Below are 18489 nucleotides of genomic sequence, written 5' to 3' on the forward strand. Positions count from 1 at the left end.
ACTGACGATAATCTATACTGGAATAAAAAAACAAAGTTGCAAACAATTTATGATTATGATAGATGGAGTAAAGATAAACAAAAACATTTGAATCTGAACTTGAAAGGATGATTTATTCCAGAATCTACGCCTACCGCATAAATTCAGATGAAATGATTAAACTTTTTGTTTTCAGCATGCACACGTTGCCCAAATATTTCTCACCTATAAGTAATTTTTTAAATAAAGTTATGATCCAAAATTATGATTATTTAAGTAAACATAAACAAGCTAAAAGAGAAAGTTAGGAACTTTTCAAGCAAATTTGAAAGATAAAACAAATTTTTTCATGACAAAACAGATAAAAAATGTTTTTTTAAAAGTGAAATTAACTTTTGAATAATTATTTTGTGAAATCTTATATTGAATAATTTTATTTTTCTAATGAAAAGTGATCTAAAACTTTTTTTTCTATTGTAACTATATGTGACTGAACAATGAAAAATAATGCCTGATTATTATGTGAAATAAAAATAATCCACTGCTTTCGAAACAATCTGGATTCGAGTGCTTTGTATTCAGCCCTTCTTCACTCTTTTATCCCTCAGTATGTATTTTTTCATAAACAACAAAATGCATGTTTAATTTTTCAAGGTTAAATTTTGAAAACCATGATCCTTTTTACTTTTACTTAAGTCATGCATGGGTTTATGTCGGCTTTTAACGTGAAAAAGTAGAAAAGTTCAACTTGTCAGACATTATATTTTACATGCAGGTACATTAAAACTGTAACGAAATATTTAATGAATATTAGATTAAACATCTCAATTTTTGTAGTTTCTTAATGATAATGTTTCTTAGTCACCAGGGGGAAGTTTTGGGGAATGATGAATGAAAACCCAAATACTTAGAAACGTTTTTATTTAAAAAATTGTACAAGATGTTTACAGTCTGTAAGTGAAATAAACTTTAAAAAAGCAGAATATCCTGCCATTGAATTAACAAATTTATCTGTGCTATATAATTTTATGCACCCTATTAAAGAAGTTCCTGTATATTTTCAATAAGACTAAAATGTTTCCATAACAGGAAATGACCGGCTCAGTTAATAATACAAGAGTCATCTTGACTCACTTTCATCACCAAAGCTACAGAGCTCTAGTCTGAGATTAACTGTGTGATCGTTAGATGTTTACATTTAAATCTGTTTCTCCTCCTCTCCTCGAAAAATGTAATTTTCTCCACATATCTTATGGGTTTACGTTACAACTTTTTAAAATTTGCCCAATTCTATTTATCCGTGAATTAATTTTCCGATTCTTCTAGTGTGAACAACAGCAGTGCACCTTCAAACTGTTAAATCCAATCAGCACAACATGCATGTGTTTGGGCAGTAGGACAAAACCTATAAATGGAGGAGGAGGAAATGCAAAGTCCACACAGAAAGCTCTGCACATCTGAGTCAGTAGACGGTGTTACCCACAGCTACACCGTGGAAGTCGAACTGACTAATCACATTACAAAGGGTTAATATAGCAAGGTTAGTACGATAATAACTTAAGTATTTATGTCAAAATATACATTTTGTATTAATCCAATCTCCCTACATATGGAGATTACATAGTTAAACATTACCAGCAATAATCTGTCATTTAGCCTGAAAAAAATGGGAGGTTTGACTTTCAAACCTCAGGTTATTCATATTTATAAATGTCACAGCTTTAGCTTTAGTTGGCAAGCTAAATATTTAGGTTGCTAGCTATATATTTTATTTGAGGCTAAGTATTTAGCTTGCTAATTATTTTTCTAGTTTGAAACTGACATTTCTAAATGGACCAACAAGATGAAAGTTTGACTGAAAAATGAACCCCTATTTTTTCTTCTATCAGTCTCAATAACCCAAATTATTGCTGTTAATTTTTGACTTTGTAGCTTTAAAAATGTCACCCTGTTCCTATAAAGTTTCCTTCCGTTGGCGTCAAAGTGAGTAGAGGCAACAGATTTACAAAGCTTAACATCCACGGTTGACCGTCTAAACTGAGACGACGTTGTCACATGGCAGCAGCTGGCTGATGCCGATTTTCTTCACGTAATCGTTCTGCAGAGACAAATGCAAAGGTAAAGTCAGCAGCTTGCTCTAGGAATCAAAACACATTCAGTTAGAGCCACCGTAGGTTAGCAGAGCCTTTTAACTGATTGCGTGGAGCGTAATGTTTAATGCTCGACGCACAATTAGCTTACATGAGCTTACATTTATTAGATAGAAATGCATAAAAGAAAAACATGCTTAATGTTGGACATTTTTCAGTCCTTACTATGTACTTGACAACGTTGATGTGGTAGGGAATTCCCCCTATCTCCTCACACTTCTTCATGTTCAACCTCTCCGGATCTCCAGGAGCCAAAACAGGCGAGCCCGGCTCAGCCTGCAGCAAAAAACAAAAAAAGCAAATAAAAGTTGGGGAGAAAAGAAGGAAATCTCTTCTCCTATTCAATCCACACAAAAAAATTACATTTACATATGCTGCTGCCTCTGCCCGCATTTTACAACTTAAAGCAAATTCTTAAGAGGCAGACGTCTGTTCCTGGGTTATTAAATAAAACATAAGCTGAAATACCTAAAGTGCTACTGCTGTTTTCTTTCAAAGCGTTGCGTACTCACAGGGTCCTGGTCTCTCTGGATGGAGAGCAGATCCGACATTCTCTCGTTGAATCCGGGAGCAAAGTTTTCTGGGTTGATTGCTACAAAACACTGACCCTGAAATCCAAAACGGGACAAATTATGAAGGCAGTACAGACTACCTTTTTCACTGAAGCAAAAAACAATACATTTTGTTTATTCACTGATGTTTTTTCTTGTTTTTTTTTTTTTTTAAACCATTTGTCTCTGAACTTTATACAGGTGCTGGTCATAAAATTAGAATATTGTGATAAAGTTCATTATTTTCCATAATGTCATGATACAAATTAAATTGTCATATATTTTAGATTCATTGCACACCAACTGAAATATTTCAGGTCTTTTATTGTTTTAATTTTGATGATTTTGGCAAACAGCTCATGAAAACCCAAAATCCCTGTCTCAAAAAATTAGAATATTATGAAAAGGTTCTCTGAACGAGCAATAAAAATAATCATCTGAATCAACAAAGTAACTCTAAACACCTGCAAAAGATTCCTGAGGCCTTTAAAAACTCCCAGCCTGGTTCGTTACTCAAAACCGCAATCATGGGTCAGACTGCTGACCTGACTGCTGTCCAGAAGGCCATCACTGACATCCTCAAGCAAGAGGGTGAGAAACAGAAAGAAATTTCTGAACGAATCGGCTGTTTGCAGAGTGTTATATCAAGGCACCTCAGTGGGAAGTCAGTAGGAAGGAAAAAGTGTGGCAGAAAACGCTGCACAACGAGAAGAGGTGACCGGACCCTGAGGAAGATTGTGGAGAAGGGCCGATTCCAGACCTTGGGGGAAGCAGTGGACTGAGTCTGGAGTAGAAACATCCAGAGCCACTGTGCACAGGCGTGTGCAGGAAATGGGCTACAGGTGCCGCATTCCCCAGGTCAAAGGTCAAGCCACTTTTGAACCAGAAACAGCGGCAGAAGCGCCTGACCTGGGCTACAGAGAAGCAGCACTTTGGACCACTGTTGTTCAGTGGTCCAAAGTACTTTTTTCGGATGAAAGCAAACTTTGCATGTCATTCGGAAATCAAAGTGCCAGACTCTGGAGGAAGACTGGGGAGAAGGAAATGCCAAAATGCCCGAAGTCCAGTGTCAAGTACCCAAAGTCAGTGATGGTCTGGGTGCCATGTCAGCTGCTGGTGTTGGTCCACTGGGTTTTATCAAGGGCAGGATCAATGCAGCAGCTATCAGAAGATTTTGGAGCACTTCATGCTTCCATCTGCTGAAAAGTTTTATGGAGATGAAAATTTAATTTGGTCTGGAATCGGCCCCTCTCCACAATCTTCCTCAGGGTCCGGTCACCTCTTCTCGTTGTGCAGCGTTTTCTGCCACACTTTTTCCTTCCTACTGACTTCCCACTGAGGTGCCTTGATATAACACTCTGCAAACAGCCGATTCGTTCAGAAATTTCTTTCTGTTTCTCACCCTCTTGCTTGAGGATGTCAGTGATGGCCTTCTGGACAGCAGTCAGGTCAGCAGTCTGACCCATGATTGCGGTTTTGAGTAATGAACCAGGCTGGGAGTTTTTAAAGGCCTCAGGAATCTTTTTCAGGTGTTTAGAGTTACTTTGTTGATTCAGATGATTATTTTTATTGCTCGTTCAGAGAACCTTTTCATAATATTCTAATTTTTTGAGACAGGGATTTTGGGTTTTCATGAGCTGTTTGCCAAAATCATCCAAATTAAAACAATAAAAGACCTGAAATATTTCAGTTGGTGTGCAATGAATCTAAAATATATGACAATTTAATTTTTATCATGACATTATGGAAAATAATGAACTTTATCACAATATTCTAATTTTATGACCAGCACCTGTAAAGTTCCTCTTAGAGGAAAAAATGGCTTCTAATGGAATTACTGCTTGAGTGTCTTGAGTGATCTTATTGGTAGAGCTTAAATTAGACGTAGTTTTTAATCAGCTACTAACAACATTGCAAGGCAAGGAAACAGGTTTATTTAAAAAGCACCATACATATCACAACAGGAATTAACAAGTGTTTAAACAGATCCTAGTATCTGAAGCACATTGCATAGACTTGTAACAATTACTGAAAAACAACTTTAAAAATTAAATTCTAGTTTAATTTAATTCTAGTTTAATCTGGTCCTGGAAACACTGAACAAGTAGCCAAATCTAATCAGTAATTAACTTTGGCCTAACACCACCATTTTGAAAATATACCAGGACTCTGACAGCAGCATCACGGAGGAGCTGCCTCGTTTTTTTTCTTTTTCTTTAACAGAGGCCACTAAAGACAGCTTTATAGTTTTTCTGTGTCTCATTTCAACAGGGAACTCATTTTCATGGCGATGTTTTAATATTGGTGATTGTTAAAGTTTAAAACAGAGTGCTTCTTTCTGTCCCTGCATTCCTCAGACCAAACTTCTGACCTATTTGCAGTAAACTAGAGGAAATTCTGACTCATCCACTCACTGGTGTTACAGAGAGACTGACTCACGGATCATAGCGGACTAAGGTCAGGCGACGACACAAATAAAAAGCTGCTTTATCAGCATAAATTTGGAAGCAGACATAGTTTTCAATCATTTGAGAAGGGAGAGATCAATCATTTTAAATTTAAGTGGGCTCAGAACAAATCCTAGAGGTACCCCACAATCTATTTATAACTACTGAATGATACAACGTAGTCCCTGTTATAAGAGCTTCTCCATGTGTTGTACTGTGTTTTATCACTTCTGTTTTTGCTAAAAATGACCTTCAGCACTCTGACCTCTGCAGCACTCGGTCTGCTATATACTCTTTAAAGAGGATTTTACAAACGGCACTGAAGGAAACTAGTTGGTGCCTCGGTTATCAACAAACAGAGGAATGTGACTGACTTGTATGTTTCTATATTTCTAAGTCAAAAGTGAAAACAGATATGGACGTACCAGGTTGGCGACGCGGTCGGTGACTTTCCATGTGCGGACGTATTTGCTGTACTGGGCTCCAGCCAGGATCCCACAGAAGACCTCCACCATCATCCCAAGACCGTAACCTTTGTAGCCACCTGCATTCAACAAATGAGCCACGATAAACATAACTCCACCATTATGCTCCCTAACAGGTTCGTTCCCTTTCAGGATCAATGTCATGGATTTGTAAAGTAAAAGGTAAACCAAACCTGGGACTAAGATTTGGAGAGGTGATTCTTTATTGTGTAGCTTTTTGAACAAAACTGAGAAATAAACCAATCATAAGTTACAGTTGACAAAGGATGGACAATATAGTCCATTTTTTTACATCAAAATTACAGTTTGATCCTAATTTCTAAAAGTAAAGATATTTATTGAATTTATGTCAAGATGTACATTTGTGAGACTAGATTTAACCCTTAGTGCCATCAACACATCAGGGATTGTGTGTTTGATTTAAACAAAAAACTATGTGGGAGTTTAATAATGGAATAATTATATAAAATTTTGCAGTTTATATTATTAAACCAGTAGCTTTTTAAGAACCTAAAGGAAAGGCAGGGAAACAAAGCTGAACCCTGTAAGTGAGAGCGTAGAAAACAATGTCTAGAATACCTAGAACCTCCTGCTTTGGTTCTAGGTTAGAGTGCTTCGTGACCTAATATTGTTTTATTGTTAATTTGAATCAAACACTTTGTGGTCTTAATCCAGCCAAGGAGCAAGAATCAAGAGTCACGTTGGAAGGACTTTTCTGCCATCTGGTGGTTGGAGTGTGAAATACGACCAGTGGTGATTTTGTTCAGTTTGTGATGTTACAGTGTTAGATTTGATTACAAATACTGTGATGATAAAAATGCAATGGTTGTTCATGTGCATGTGATGTAATTCAGTTTCTAAGCCCAATTTCAGCAACAGAAGCATCCAGAAAATAATCTGCACACATTTACCCAAATGCGTCTGTAGATCCGATGCATCCAAATTAACAGTTTATATTCATTGAATAATAATTTACTGTTGATAGAATTGGGGAATTGGAGAAAGATTAAAGTAAAATAATGATGTTAATTTCTATCATATTCTCCAACCTGTGGCTTCACTGCCACCGATGGGGACCAGTCCTCCTCCGGTCAGAACGCTCTTTGGGTCCGTTGTTACGTGTCCCTCCGGGTCACAGCCCCATCCATCAGGGATTGGATCGCCTCGCCTCTCATTTAGCTCCACCTGTAAGTGCGCATTACATCAATCAGGTGAGAATGAAGACTTCACGTATATTTAACGCTGTTGATTTGATTTTAAATGCGACGCCTAATTTGACATTAACCGGGCCACTAACAGGTATGAATAAACGTTAACTGTATCAAAAGGTTGACTGACTAAGCTGGGATTCTCTTCAAAACGAGGTTTTTCAGTACTAATGTGCTGCTCTCTTTTTCAACAAACCAAAATACGTCAATGAAAGTCCGGCTCTCACCTTTCCGAGCGCTACTGCTGAAGTGGCCGTGTCCAGGACAAAGCTGTCCCCGTGTTTGGCTGGAGCCGCCACGCTCAGCGGGTTGGTGCCCAGCGTGCGCTACAGGGTGCAGTTTCACATTGTTTTTCCAAGAATTATATGTAAGAAAATGTACAAATCTAGGACATGCATTCTATATTGTGTTAAGGCTTTAGGAAATGCAGGGACTAAAGAAGGAAAAAGCCTCTCAGTTGGAGTTGCTGACGTCCAGAAGCATCACATATGGGTTTATTCTACGGATTGAATGACATTCTTACCTCTTTACCGCGTGTGGGGACCACCAAGGGGGAGGTGTTGGTAAATGACATACCCTGCAGAAACGACATAAAGACTGTAAAGACGACTGAAGACGTACTTCCCTTGTGTCGGTTATAAAATTAAAAAGTTTTGATGGAGAGAGGGAAGTCTCACTCACGATCATGTTTTCTTTCAGGGCTTGCATTGAATAATAACCAGCAATTCCAAAATGGTTAGAGCCTTTGAGAGAAGAGTGACATAAGTTTATCATCCATTTATTGTTGTTTTCTTTGCCTGCCTTTCTTCCTTAATCACCTATTAATATATGTCTGCAATTCAAGACGGCTAACCTGACTCTGTTTCCCAGCCTCTATTAAAACCAGAGAACATGAGGGACCCACCATGCGCCACCACCCAGCCAATGCCAACCTCTTTGGCCTTCCTGATAGCCAGATTCATGCAGAAGTTTCCCACGACTGGGCCCAGCAGGTTGTTCCCATCCACCAGCGCTGTGGCTGCGCTCTCCTTCTCCACCACAGGCTCGCCCTCCACTGCACACACTCCTGTCTGTATGTCCTTCAGGTACATATCTGTTAGCAGCACGCACATTGGATTATTACCCAGCAGACGTCAAACGGTGCAACATAACGACAAGCTGCTGTTATGGACACTGAAAGGTGGATATTTACAAGCTTCCACATCGACTGACCCATCCTGTTGAGTCCATGGCTATAGTGCCCCCTGCAATCTGCGGTCACCAGCACCTCGGCTAGGCTGCTAGCATGATGGGGTTTGGCACCCACAGTTGTTAGGCACCTCTCAATGAAGCTTTGCACCTCCTGCTGGCTAATTACGCATCTGCATGGGGGTAGAAAACAGGAAAACGATCCTTTCTCTTCTCTGTGTTGGCTTTTTTTTTTTTTGTTGTTTTAATTTTGGAATCACAATTAAGTTTGTGGAGCATGGAACATGAGAAACAAAGAGGAACAGAAATACAAAGTGACAAAGTGGCGATACACTCCAGAGCGAAGCTTAAATCACATTAAAGGGTCATTGAGTGCGTCGCATCGCGTCGCATCGCGCTGCATCGCATCGCACCGCTGCACGGCGCCGCGTTTCTAATACAGACCAAGACACGTCGGCTGTCTTTTCGCTTGCTTAGAGTGCTGTGAGAAAGGAACCGCGTGGCTCTGCTTCACTTTCAACTTCAATGGATTTCATGTAATGAGTAATTATAGAGAAGAGAACAATTCTGAACTGCAAACAAAATGATGGATGGTCTTTAACATGAGTTACAAATTAAACTCAAAGTGTGGCGTGTCTTTGTATTGTTACAGTTACATCTGCAGATCTTTTGAGCTTTTTTTTTCATTGACTTTGCTTTAGAAATATTTAGGGGGGGTTTTACACAGTCTTTGCAAAACATCTCAATATCAGTCAGACTGGATAAAGAGTCTGTAGCCATGGATTTCCATTTGGTTTAGATCTGGACTTTGACTAGGACACTTTTTAGCTCAATATTCTAATACCTGACCTGAAGCTGTGGTTATATGTTTGGGGTCGTTGTCCTGCTGGAAGGACACACCTCTGCTACACTCACACAGATGTTGAAACCTCCATCATGTTTCATTCATGGATTGTGTGAGTAGCCCCCAGCATGATACTCCCACCACCGTGTTTCGTCATCAGGATGGTTTGTTCAGGGTCGCTTTCGGTTCTGGTCTCATGAGCAGAGCAGCTTCTTCCATATGTTTGCTTAGCGTGGCTCGTGGAAAACTGAAAATAGAAACTAATTGTTTTTGGTTTGCCGGTCGATTTCTGTTCCATTTTTCCATGGGAAAAAAATATTACCCAACTCTCCTGACGTTTCTGTTTGAATTGTGTTTACAATGTGCAAAAAAACTAAACTGAAACAGGAGAAGTTAGTGTAAAGATTCACAGAAATAACTTTCCATGCATAAACAGACCAGCTGCAGAAGCAGTTTCTGCTTTTGCTTTTCTCCAGAAACTCCTGATTAGTGGCCCCACCAATCTGCTGACTGTCATTGTTTCTCAAGTCTCAGCCCCCCCACCTCTCTCTCTCTCTCTGCTCTCTTCTTGACTCGGGCCAAGTGAAGTGAACCTGGTTCTGCTCTATCTACAACCAGTCCTAGCGGGCTCTGTGGAGGGATGTTGGTTTCACAAATCATGCCAAGAAAAAAAGGCCCCTCCCACTCTCATCTGCACGCATTGGGTTAATGCAGTGGAGCTTGACGAAACGTTCAGGTTCGCCTCATTTTTAGCTTTTCGAGTTTGACTTTATAAGTACTTAAGTGAAAAACGCCGCGAAGTGCAATTCCCGACGATGCAAAGCAGACGTACGACGGGAATGCGTTACAAATTGATCACGTTTTCTGCAGCCAGACTGCTGTTTTGCAGAAGGTTTCACGGGTACAAAAAAGAAAAAGAAAAAAAACGTGCAGTAATTCAGTAACAAACAGAAAAGAAATGTAAGAGCTGTTCATGCAACTACAACACTTTAGAGTCCGTGGGAGTTGTAGAGGTAAGATCGTGCATGTTGGGGCACCACGCCGCCTCCTACCTATCCATCCTGCTCTCTGATCCCCACAGCGCGATGCTTTGTCACCCGTGGCTTGTGTCTCTGATCGGCTGATTTGAAAAATAAAACAAAAATGATCCGCAGTGCTGTGTAGATTAAAAGACGATCCGCGCTGGGAACGCCCCCTGTTAGCGCGTCGATCAGTCTGTCAGTTTGCCTCCGTCTCAGTGGGCGCCATCATCACGGGTTTCTTTCTTTCTTTCTTTTTCATTTTCTTTTTTTTTTTTGCAATTTTTCGCGCTCCACTGTTAAACATGGGAGGGACTCTCTGTGTCTCATAGATCGCATGTTCTGATGGGGGGCCTCCAGAATAATACTCGAGTTCAAGGTCTTGAATAGAAACTTCCCGGGAGTCTGGAGGGAGGAGAAAGACTCAAATGATCCTGAAACTGCAGAAACACTTTATGGCCGAAGAAAGGCGAAGTAAACAACATGAACGATCCTCTACAATGCTATAAAGTACTTACACCTCAGAATCTGGTTATTTCATAATTATCTCAATAATATTATTAATAAATGTTATTATAATTATTATAGCAAATATTATTATTATTATTATTATTATTATTATTATTATTATTATTATTATTATTATTATTATTATACTGTTATAAGGTATAATAAATAAGGCAATATGTATTATTAATAATAATATAATAAATATTCTTAATATTATTATTAATATACATAGAATATATATGTATAGCCTTATTTATTATTATTAATATTAATAATATATAATTATTGAGTCATCAATTATTTACAATTGCTATATCAGCAGTAAATATTGCAAGATTTTTCTTTCATTGTTAGTCTTAAGCACATCCATCCATCTTTTCAAAAATGTTTCCTATCATATTACAGTATTATATTACAATATAACAGTTGTGTTTGGTATTCAACAGGGAGAGTCTCATCCAGATTATAACAAAAATTCTATCAAAACAGATTTTTAAAATATATTTTATCTTTTTGCTCCTGGTCTAACTTCAAACCCATCAAAATGTCTCCTGTTTCTATTTCCTAAATGCCGTTATGTGAAAATTCAGGAGTCCGTCTCAAGATGTTTTCCAGAAACGTGAATTCCAGATCGACATTGACCCAAATTTAAAAGCTGAATTAGTTGCAATTAATTTTGGCTTTCACAAAACCTTGATCTCAGTCAGGGAAGATCTGTGTGCAGAGCAGAAAAGGCATGCGCGCGCATGTGTGTGTGTGAGCAAGGCAGCCTCCAGACCTGACTCAGTTCTGTCAGGAGGAATGGGCCAGGATGGCACCAAACCATGTTTCCCAATGAAGACGGTGTTGTCACGGTAACATGCAGCGTTAGCTTTCTGTCACACCCAGTTGTCCTGTAGGTCGCAAAGTTCAGTTTTGGTTTTGCAGGATGCTTCCTGCGTCCTGCATAAGGCATGTTGTGGCTGTAACTGAGTTCTTCTTGCCCACGCTTCCATAGAGGTCAGATTTGTGGAGCACTAATGCTTGTCATCTGATTCTCTAAGTTTAGCCGTAGCTCTTCTAGATTTACCATGCGCCTCTCTGCTGCTTCATGGTTTCTTGCCGTGTCTCGGTAGGTTTGCAGTTGTGCCTTATTTAGTTGCGGCCATTTTTAGTTAATGGCACTTTGGTTTGGTTAAAGCAAGAGTTTTTACAACAAATTCCTATGTTAAACTTCCTTAATCTCCCTGCTGTGTCCATTAGTCTTTATGATCCTATTTCTTTACTTATTTAGTCTAATAAACCTCCGATGCTCACACAGACATGGATTCATAACGACATCAATCTGTACTACTAATTATTGCTAATTGATAAATTGCTCTGCATTTTATTTTGCAGGCATTTGATAAAAAAAGATTTCATTGTCTTATTTGATTTTGATCGACAACAAATACAAAAACTGTCTTGCTGGTTTTAGAGACGTCTTTTTGTAGGAGGTCTGGTTTGACACCAGAGCTTTGGGCCTCGGTCCGAGGCTTTCTGCTGCTTCCACATTGCGCCATCGCCCTAGAAAAAAAAAAGCTCCTGAAAAGAGCAGGAGGAAGTACGCTCCTCCTCCTCCTCTTACTGTAGGACCCAATTCTATCCTGTAATTTCCCCTCAGACATCTGTAAGCATTTGCCTCAGACCACAGGAGGAAAATAGAAAGCTAGAAGCCCTGGGCTGTGATTTGGGCAGATATAAATAAAAGAGAAGCTACAAATGTGAAGGGCGTCAGAAGGAGCGCAACGTGAAATCACATGAGTGGCACAAGGAAAACCTGGGGAATCTTGGAGATTTAGCGTGGGGGTGGCGACTGGACTGCAGATCAGCTGAGTGGGTGTGTTTCAGGAAGAAATGGACGTTACATATTATATGTGTTGCACCACATAAGCAGGATAAAAGAGACAAATGAACAAATATATTAGTCAAAGTGGAATTTCTTGATTTCTATGAACTTGACCTCAAACCTTCGTCATTGAATTGGAAACCTGCAATTTTGGACTTTATTTGCTTTTCTTTGTTTTATGGATGTAGCAGTAAACTGCGGGGCTGAAACTTTAGCTTAAGCGAGTCCAGCGACTCTGACCAGTCAGGAAGAGACAACTAGAGCCATGGCTGTCTCTTCTGAAATGTCTCGCGTTCGGTCTGAGCAGTCGTTCGTTCAACTCAGAGCAGAACCAGCAGACTTGGACGGCGTCCCGTTCCGCTGCGGGCCTCCTGCATTCGGCCCTCTGTAGCGGTCTTCCTGGGCGGCTCCGCCTCTCATCCGAAGGGCACGTTCGACACGGTTCCCAGAACTGGATGTTTTGTGTGTACATGTAAAAATGCTAGTGGGCCAAACATACAGCTGGGAGCAGACCCACCCCGGAGTCGGGCCACGGAAACCCAAAATGATCGCTTTAAAGCTGGGTGTGGGCGCAGCGGCGGGAACCGCAGGAGCCAGCCGAAGGAACACCTCTCGGCACCTGTTCCCGTCGGCTGGGCGGGGACAGAAAACGACTCGGCTGCATGGAGATCTTGACATGGAAAGATAAATAAATCTCCTTTCGGTCTTTCTGTGATGTACTGTGCTAACATACAGTCTGATTTATTTATTTCATAGATTGAAAACAATAAGGAGATACAACAGAAAAATCTTCAAAGCACCAAACAAAAAAAAAACTTATAAAATGATGAAAAGAGAAGTATAAAGTAATGTGAGAGATGCTAGAAGGCGAAAACAAATTCATTGTCCGTTGTAAAACTTTGGCTCCACGTTTGTTTGTTATTTTAGTTCTCAATCTCAATCTATCCTGACCAACGATGGTTCCAACAACCGATCAAATTGTACTTCACATAAATACAATAAATACCAAAAATAAAGCAGAGAAGCTGGATTTAGTGACTGGCCATGACGTAGCCTTTAAAAAAACCTTAGGATTTCTTTAGGTTTTGTGCAGTGGCATAAACTGACGTAGTTTTAGCGTAGATACATGGACATTGTCTAACTGAGAAGACACTGACAAACTTATGAAATGTAGACAATATCCTCTGACACATCACCACGTACCACAGCCAGGCACATTTTCAATTAGAGTTGTTTTAGATCTCGACCACACAGGAACAATTTTCTTCTGAAACAGGTTGTTATCGAAAACACTTGGGTTCACACGGGAACGTTTTCAGAAATGTTTCCCTCCGCAAGAAAACCCAGAGAGAGAGAATAGCCTCATTTTTGACTCCTCTCGACCTGTGGGTGGCGCTAAACAAGCACTGTGGGATGTGTGCGTAAAGCTGCCACAACAATACGAACACAAGTGAAGTCTTTTGTGGAATATGTAATCTTCCATTGTCACATTTGATATGTTTGAGGTTATAGGTCAGGCTAGATTGTAGGCTAACATGTCGGAGATTTCACAAAAAATATGTTTTCATTGTCTAAATACACGAGAGTGAATGTTTTACTCTGGAACCTGTTTAAAAAGAAAAACATTTCAGGCGCCCAAAACGCCGTCTCCATGTAGACATAGAGGAAAAATTGTTTAAAACTTTTCTCTTTTAGCAAAAAAACTGTTTCGTGTGGACGGGATGCTAACCTGCTGAAACTAGCTAAAATGCTGTTTTGTGACTAGCTTTTAGCATACAACTGCTAACAGCTAGCTTCACCAAACTCGCTGTGATATCACATCTTTTACTGCACGTACTTATAATAATTTTAAATTGCTTTACTTCAAAAAAATGCAAACTGTCCCTGTAATGTTTTTCTTTCATTCCTTCATTTCATCTTTCAGGCCATTTCAGCCTTTGGCTCACCACATAAAACATCAGCATGCTCTAAAGTTTTTGCTTTTCTTTCCTTTTCGTACTAGCAACAGCTCAGATGTAAGTCACATTCATGGCACAGTTTCAAAAATACTGCTTAAATCCGCCTTGATGTTTTTATATTTATCAAATTTGTGGCAGAGAGACGCTAATACTGCTAAAATAAGTTAGTGTTACAATTAATTCAGATGGCGAGCAGAAGTTTTAACACATCTGCATAGGACAAGTCGAAAACAAACATTTAGACGTCGACTAATTCTAACGTCTGCCATCGTCTTCTGAATCCAATCGGAGATTTTGTTTTTTTTTCCTCCATCTACCAGCTGAACAGCTTGAGGAAGTTTTGGAAACCGTCCTCTCCCAGGAAATCAAAGGAACCCTGAGAGGAGCCGAGGTGAACGAGCAGGAGGACGATCAGGACGACGGCCAGCAGAGGGATCAGCAGGTTCCAGCCGGCGGCCAGGATGTTGTACCATTTGGCCTTGTCTGAGCACTCCTGAGCCAGCTGCAGGTTCCCCAGAGTCTTCTGGTCCCGGGCCTGAACAAACACAAGCATATCAGATTTAGTGCCTCGCAAATACTCCTCAACATGTATATATTTATTCACACTTTGCCACAACACAACCACAAACATCTTTGGGATATGTTGAGGTTTTATATGACGGACCAACACAAACTAACGCATTACTGTGAAGTGGAACAGAATGTATTTTTCAACTAAAGATCTGAAAACGGTGACGTACAGCCTCCATGGACCTTGTAGACAGACTTTGGGCTGAATTTACTCTGATCTAAACTATTTCATTACAGGCCTTTCTGTATGTTTATGTGGCTGTCCTGTGGGAAGGTGAACCTCCGCCCCACTCTCCACTCTTTTGTAGCCGCTTAAATGTTTTCTTTCAGGATTGTCACGTGTTGATCTTCATCCATCTTCCCACCTTCTCAGTCTGTGCTGAAGAAAAAGCATCAGCAAGCTGCGTCCGCCACCACGTCTCAAGGTGAAGATGATGCGTTCAGGGTTGTGTGCTGTGTTCACTTTTTGCCCCAAAAGGTTTAATCTTGATTCTAACTGACCTGAGAAACTTCTTCCACATATTTGCCGTGTCTACTAAATGCCACGTGACTTCTTTCATTATTTTTAACTTTCGTATGATTCATTCTAAAAAGGCCAGATCTGTGGAGGGCCTGGCAGTTTCTGCCACCTGAGCGTTGGATCTCTGCACCTCCCCAAGAGACACCACGATCCTTAAGGGTGTTTTTACACCTGATAGTCTGGCAGACTCAGTTCGACTGGGGGCCAAAATTGCAATATTTTCACATTTTCAGCCGTAGCGATTCACTTTCATGTTGCAGTGTGTAAAAAGAGAGAAAGAAAAAAAAACTTGGAAAAACCTGTTTACCTTCTCAACTCTGGTGGCGCTGCACCAAGAACTACTGAATGAAGTGACACAAAAACCTCAGAAGAAGACACTGAACGCATTTTTCCTTTGCAAATTGTAAACAAAAATAGGGTAGGATCGGATTTTGGAGATTGTAGGATTTCTTTTTTGTCTTTGGCAAAAGACCTTGATTCATTTCTCCTGCTAGCGCTATACTGAAGCATTTGTTTCTGTTGTATTTACCCAGAATGCCCTTGTTATAGCCAGTTTCCTGCTTTTGGAGCGGTCTCTTGCCCGCTTGGCGTTCACATATCATTTTAATTTTACTTCAGCCGAACCCAAACCTGGGTTTTTAGGTGGGCCAGAGTTAGCTTGTTTTGGTCAGCATCAGAGTTCGATTGCGCGTTCACATCTCCCCAAACAAACCGGACCTTCTGGCTAAGAAACTAGAATTCAAGTAAAGAAAACTAAGCAGGGCTACTTCTCTGATTACTGCCTGTCAGTTTCAGGAAACAGCCATGTTTTGGTAATTTTACTGTTCTTCATACTCTTATTTTTGTTTCTACAACTGTTTTTCTCCATAATAGCTGGATTTATGGACGGCCCAACCAGTAGCTGCCTTGTTTTTAAATTCTTCCACCTGAGCTGCGGATCTCCGCAGCTCCTCCAGAGACTGGGATACTATTTTACCACTTTTATCTGCTTAAAACATCTTCACAACTCTATGCCTGATCAGTTTTGTGTGTCTCTAACATCCGCTATCAAACTCTGACCCTTTCACAGAGCAGATTTTATTTAGGGGTGACAGAGTAAAGGGAGCTGGATATGAACATCCAAAGTGAATTTTTAGGATTTTTATTTGTAAGGAAAAGTGTCTGAATTTGACTTTGTCCTTCCAGTTGACAATCATGCACTACTTTGAGTTGCTTGATTACATGGTACATAGTTATAATTGGACAAAATGGGGGAGAAAAATAAGCAAAGACTCATGTAACCTTTGTGTCTCCTCTAGGTCTCATCAGAGTGCAGTGTTACTGAACCTTTCCACCAGTACTCTCTAATTTCTTGACAGTACTTGCCCATTAAGAAGATGCCAATTATGCCATTTTTAACTCCCCACTTTGTGAGACACTGCCTTTAATTTCCGTGCTGAGCCAATCACAAGCCTGGAGTTCAAAACTATGCAAACAGGGGGGGAAAAAAGGAGTGAAGTGACTGGTTTACACACCCTTCTGTGGTAAGCTTAGCAGAAACTTGTTTTTTAAATTCAGGTATCTTTTTGTCGGTAAAACATCTGCCTGACTCCATTCCTGTGCTGTAAAGCATTCCAAGTTTCTGGACAAGGACATTCTAGATGCTTTGCAGCTAAATGTGTTTTGTTGCAATGTTTGTGATTCAAAAGAATACAAAATCCAACAACTCGGGGAATCTAAATATGTTCATAGATATTTTCAGTGGTTAGAGCTCTCAAGTCGACATTTGCACAAACAAAATGGTTCTTGAGGTTGGCAAACAGAGGATGGCCACATCCTGGTCTGCTGGTCTGGATTATTTTTATCCGGCTGTATTTCCCAGCGTGGCATTTGGAATATAACGCCTACTGATGAATCCGACTGTCTGTCTAATACGGCCAACTTTGAGAAATTGGACAAGGAATGTTGAATTGTTCTCATCAAATGTCACCAACTACCAAACTGTCTTGTTCCAAGGACTTATCTTCTCGATTTTGCTTTCACTCTCAGCTCCAACCACTGAAAATTTTCAGGGTTTTTTCTCATTAGTTAAAGATAATTCAGCTCAAAAGTCAAAGGAAGGGGCCACTCAGTGCAAGTTCTGGGTGTTGAATTGGTTGTTGTTTTTTTTACTCTGGGTGCCATTTTAAGCTTCGTCTCATTTGAACGCCTCCTCAAAACGGTTCAAATTTCAAGTGAATTCAAGAAAACAGGACCTGAGCTCACCTTGATGGAGTAGATGAGTGCCATGAAGCCCAAGCAGCAGAAGTTGACATAAAAGGTGTTGCAGAGTGACCAGAGCAGGTAGTCCCGGGGTGGGTTCTTCCCCGCGTTGCCCATGTTCACCACGGTGGAACCCGCCGGCTTGCGGGCCGACTTGCAGTTTGTGAGTGGGGTGCAGTCGGATGGAAAGTTGTAGGAATGATTATCCATGTTGAAGCCCTCTGGTTGCGATCGAACGGTTGACTTAGTGGATGGCGAGTCTCTCTCTCTCTGTTTGGAAGTGGTCCCCCCCACCACCACCCGGTCTGGGAGGCTTTTAAAGGCCCGTGAAAAGGGAGGTGGCTGGGAGAAGACGCATGGGCAGGGTCCTTTAATACACAGCAGGTCTGTCATTATGTGGCCGGGCCTAAAGGAGACTGAAATAGAGACAGAAAGACGAAAGAGGACAAAACTTTATACGAGAGCAGCGCACAGTCCTCCATTAGATGGTCCCTAATTTCAGTTTTCTTGAAGGTCTTTTTTCCAAGCTGCTGTGTAGGAACAGGGTGGTGTAAAAAAAAAAAAAACGGACTCAAGATAGTTCATAAGCATGAAGCTGAAGCTGAAAATAACTTTAAAGAAGGAATAAAACAGATCCAACCAGATACCCAGATTCCCAAAATTATTACTGTTTGTTTAATAACCTGATTTCTTTATGACTTTCTTCAATTCGTATGAAGAAAGTCATACGAATTGAATCCTTCAACAAGCTCCTCACAATAGATTGCTGAAATTTTGGACCATTACCCCAAACGAAACTGATGTAACTGAGGCCATTTTTTGATTTCCATTGTTCACACAAACCCACATATTTTCATTGGGATTTAATATCAAGACTCTAAAATGTTTACTTTTAGAGTAAACATTTTACTCTAAAAGTAAAATGTTTAGCTACAAATGTTGTTTAGCTACA

General features: G+C 40.2%; 2 protein-coding genes across 2 annotated transcripts; both read right to left on the reverse strand.

Annotated features, from left to right (window-relative positions):
• Positions 1 to 883: 883 nt before the first annotated feature.
• LOC106917330 (uncharacterized) lies at positions 884 to 10454 on the reverse strand. Its single transcript, XM_014986209.2, has 11 exons — positions 9905 to 10454; positions 8033 to 8181; positions 7725 to 7913; positions 7502 to 7563; positions 7344 to 7397; positions 7048 to 7146; positions 6662 to 6797; positions 5553 to 5671; positions 2642 to 2737; positions 2295 to 2405; positions 884 to 2077 (listed from the first exon to the last, which is right to left on the reverse strand). The coding sequence occupies exons 1-11, from the start codon at positions 9910 to 9912 to the stop codon at positions 2012 to 2014; spliced, it is 1089 nt and encodes a 362-aa protein (XP_014841695.1). The 5' UTR covers positions 9913 to 10454; the 3' UTR covers positions 884 to 2011.
• A 2511-nt stretch (positions 10455 to 12965) lies between these two features.
• Positions 12966 to 18182, reverse strand: LOC106934301 (interferon-induced transmembrane protein 5-like). Its single transcript, XM_015014106.2, has 2 exons — positions 17541 to 18182; positions 12966 to 14741 (listed from the first exon to the last, which is right to left on the reverse strand). The coding sequence occupies exons 1-2, from the start codon at positions 17928 to 17930 to the stop codon at positions 14520 to 14522; spliced, it is 612 nt and encodes a 203-aa protein (XP_014869592.2). The 5' UTR covers positions 17931 to 18182; the 3' UTR covers positions 12966 to 14519.
• Positions 18183 to 18489: the final 307 nt, after the last annotated feature.

The sequence above is a fragment of the Poecilia mexicana genome, unplaced genomic scaffold (assembly GCF_051168715.1).
Source record: "Poecilia mexicana isolate PSO_F unplaced genomic scaffold, ASM5116871v1 scaffold_6, whole genome shotgun sequence".
Classification (NCBI taxonomy): Eukaryota; Metazoa; Chordata; class Actinopteri; order Cyprinodontiformes; family Poeciliidae; genus Poecilia; species Poecilia mexicana.

Bases quoted from the DNA above. Each gene is read 5' to 3' on its own strand.
- LOC106917330 (XM_014986209.2), bottom strand. The intron at 7,914-8,032 runs GTCAGTCGATGT...TGCTGCTAACAG, and splicing joins CCATGGACTCAACAGGATGG to ATATGTACCTGAAGGACATA. The intron at 6,798-7,047 runs GTGAGAGCCGGA...GCGCACTTACAG, and splicing joins CAGCAGTAGCGCTCGGAAAG to GTGGAGCTAAATGAGAGGCG.
- LOC106934301 (XM_015014106.2), bottom strand. From the start codon at position 17,930: ATGACAGACCTGCTGTGTATTAAAGGACCCTGCCCATGCGTCTTCTCC. The intron at 14,742-17,540 runs GTGAGCTCAGGT...GTGTTTGTTCAG, and splicing joins CACTCATCTACTCCATCAAG to GCCCGGGACCAGAAGACTCT.